Genomic DNA, 2,500 nt, shown 5'->3' on the forward strand with positions numbered 1-2,500 from the left:
GTGTAAAGCCATTTTTTGAGTTTGTATTGGACGAAAGTGTGAAATTCTGGAACGATGAGAGTGACAGCGGATTAATTGGCAGAAAAAAGAGAAGGTGCGAAAGAATAAGTGGATCTAAAAGGAAAGAAAAGTGTCTATTGGAGAGAGAGAGAGAGAGAAAGAAGGAAAAAGGAGAGAGAGAGAGAAAGAAGGAAAAAGGAGAGAGAGAGAGAGAGACGGGGGGAGAAGGAGAGAGAGAGAGAGAGAGAACAGAAAACAGCCAAGTAAGAGAGAAGTTACGTAGGTAGATGAACAGACAAAAAGAGAAGAGAACAAGCAGACAGACACAGAAAGAAGAGTAGAAAAGACAGCAACGAGATCTAAAAAAATAATTAAAAAAATATGCGGTAGATAAATAAGAGAGAACAAGTAAGTGAACGATATACAAAGACTCAAACAAAACAAAAACAAAGCAAAAAATACGAAGCGAAAACAAAATAAAACAAAAACAAAAACAGTTGAAGACAAAAAAAAAACTAAACGAAAGAAAACTCAAAAAAAATTCAATGGAATACCAACTTGGGTTATTTAACGTAAATTCAGACACGCTTTTCGTGTGTCTTTTCTTTCGGTTGTTGACGTTCGCGTAACTCCAGAGAGAAATTATGACCCTGCAAATAGAAAGGAAAAATACCCCTGTAACAAAATGTTTATTTGTTTCTTATCATTCTGAAAAAAATAAAATAAAAATAATGAAAAAGGCTTTTGCAGAAATAACATGACGATTCTAGCATTGTAAATAGTAGTAGAAAGAGAGAGAGAGAGAGAACTACGAAAAAAAATATAAAAACAATCAAAATAATACTCAAAGAAGAGCGAGAGAGAGAGAGCAATATATATGTACACACACACACACACACACACACACATACACACATACACACATACACACATACACACATACACACACACGCACACACACACACACACACACACACACACACACACACACACACACACACACACATATATATATATATATATATATATATATATATATATATATATGTAAGTATGTATGTATGTATGTATATTTATGTATATATATATTTATAAAAATGTATATATATATTTATAAAAATGTATATATATATATATATATGTGTGTGTGTGTGTGTGTGTGTGTGTGTGTGTGTGTGTGTAGAGAGAGAGAGAGAGAGAGGGAGAGAAAGAGAGAGAGAAAGAGACAGAGAGAGAGAGAGAACGAAAGAAAGAAAAAGGAATCGAAAAGAAACCAGGCACTTACCTTGCGGGATTCCTTATGATTATAATGGTAGGCAAATACTTGTACTTCCCAACGTGTTTCGCAAAATGGGCTTTGGTTGCGATGGTCGTCTTCCAGGTTATCTTGTCTCGCTCTCCCTTGAATCCTTGGAGAAAAGGGAGAGAGAGAGGGAAGTGAGAAGGACGCAGAGGAAGAAGGAAAGGAGAGAGAGGAAGACGTATTGAAAAGATAAAGATGGAGATGATTTTGATTAAATTTTGGCATTAGGAAAGAAAGGGTATGTTTTGGCTGTGTGTGTGCTTTCTGATTTTTTGCTCTAATTCTCTCTCTCTCTCTCCCTCCCTCCTTCCCTATTTCCCCCTCTCTCTCTCCCTCCCTCCCCTCCTCCCTCCCTCCCCTCCTCCCTCCCTCCCCTCCCCTCCCTCCCTCTCTTTTTCTCTCTCTCTCTCTTCCCTGTATGTATATGCATCTTGCTAACCACACACACACACATATCAACACCACCACCTCACCCCTTACACCCCCACCACCAACACCCCCTACACACCTAGACCCTCCCATATACCTCTCTCACACATACCTACCGGCCTTTATAAGCGTCTTGTCGTTATAGCAAGACCCCGTGAAGACCCCGGAAGCGGCCTCGATCAGATACCTCAGCCAGGTGTTGCCAGACCGAGGGAAGGAGTGAAGGATGCTGCTCGAAGTCCTTAAGGCGAATCTCACTTCCATACTGCGAAGAGGGGATGGAGAGGGAGGTTAAGGTTGGAAGGAGAGAGGAGGAGGAAGGGAGGAGACAATGAAGAAGGGAGGGAGGGGAAGGGGGGATTTAGGTTGGAGGAGAGGAGGAGAGGGAGGGGAAAGGGGAGGAAGGGAGAGGAAAGGAGGAGACAATGAAGGAGGGAGAGAGAGAGAGGAAGGAGGAAAGGCTGAAAGGGAAGGAGTGAAGGATGCTTCTCCAAGTCCTTAAGGCGAATCTCACTTCCATACTGCGGAGAGGGGATGGAGAGGGAGGTTAAGGTTGGAGGAGTAGAGGAGGAGACGGAGGGGAAAGGGGAAGAAGGGAGAGGAAAAGAGGAGACAATGAAGGAGGGGGAGTTAAGGTTGGAGGAAAAGAGAGAAGGAGGGAGGGGAAAGGGGAGGAAGGAGACACTGACGGAGGGAGAGAGAGAGGAAGGAGGAAAGGTTGAAGGGGAGGGATGGAGAGAAAGGAAACGGGAAAGGCTGGGAGGAGGG

The 2,500-nt window shown here is 42.6% G+C and overlaps 1 protein-coding gene across 1 annotated transcript in view; it reads right to left on the minus strand.

Moving 5' to 3' along the window:
• The window catches only part of LOC138863868 (uncharacterized), a 9,603-nt gene that overhangs the window by 502 nt on the left and 6,601 nt on the right, over window positions 1-2,500 (minus strand). Inside the window, exons 4-7 of the mRNA XM_070129392.1 lie at window positions 1,849-1,997; window positions 1,286-1,409; window positions 559-650; window positions 1-46 (exon numbers count right to left, since the gene is read on the minus strand). The exon at window positions 1-46 is cut by the window's left edge and continues 502 nt beyond it. Coding sequence (XP_069985493.1) covers window positions 1-46; window positions 559-650; window positions 1,286-1,409; window positions 1,849-1,997 — 411 coding nt within the window. The remainder of the gene's footprint in view (window positions 47-558; window positions 651-1,285; window positions 1,410-1,848; window positions 1,998-2,500) is intronic.

Source organism: Penaeus vannamei, chromosome 13 (genome assembly GCF_042767895.1).
Source record: "Penaeus vannamei isolate JL-2024 chromosome 13, ASM4276789v1, whole genome shotgun sequence".
Lineage (NCBI taxonomy): Eukaryota > Metazoa > Arthropoda > Malacostraca > Decapoda > Penaeidae > Penaeus > Penaeus vannamei.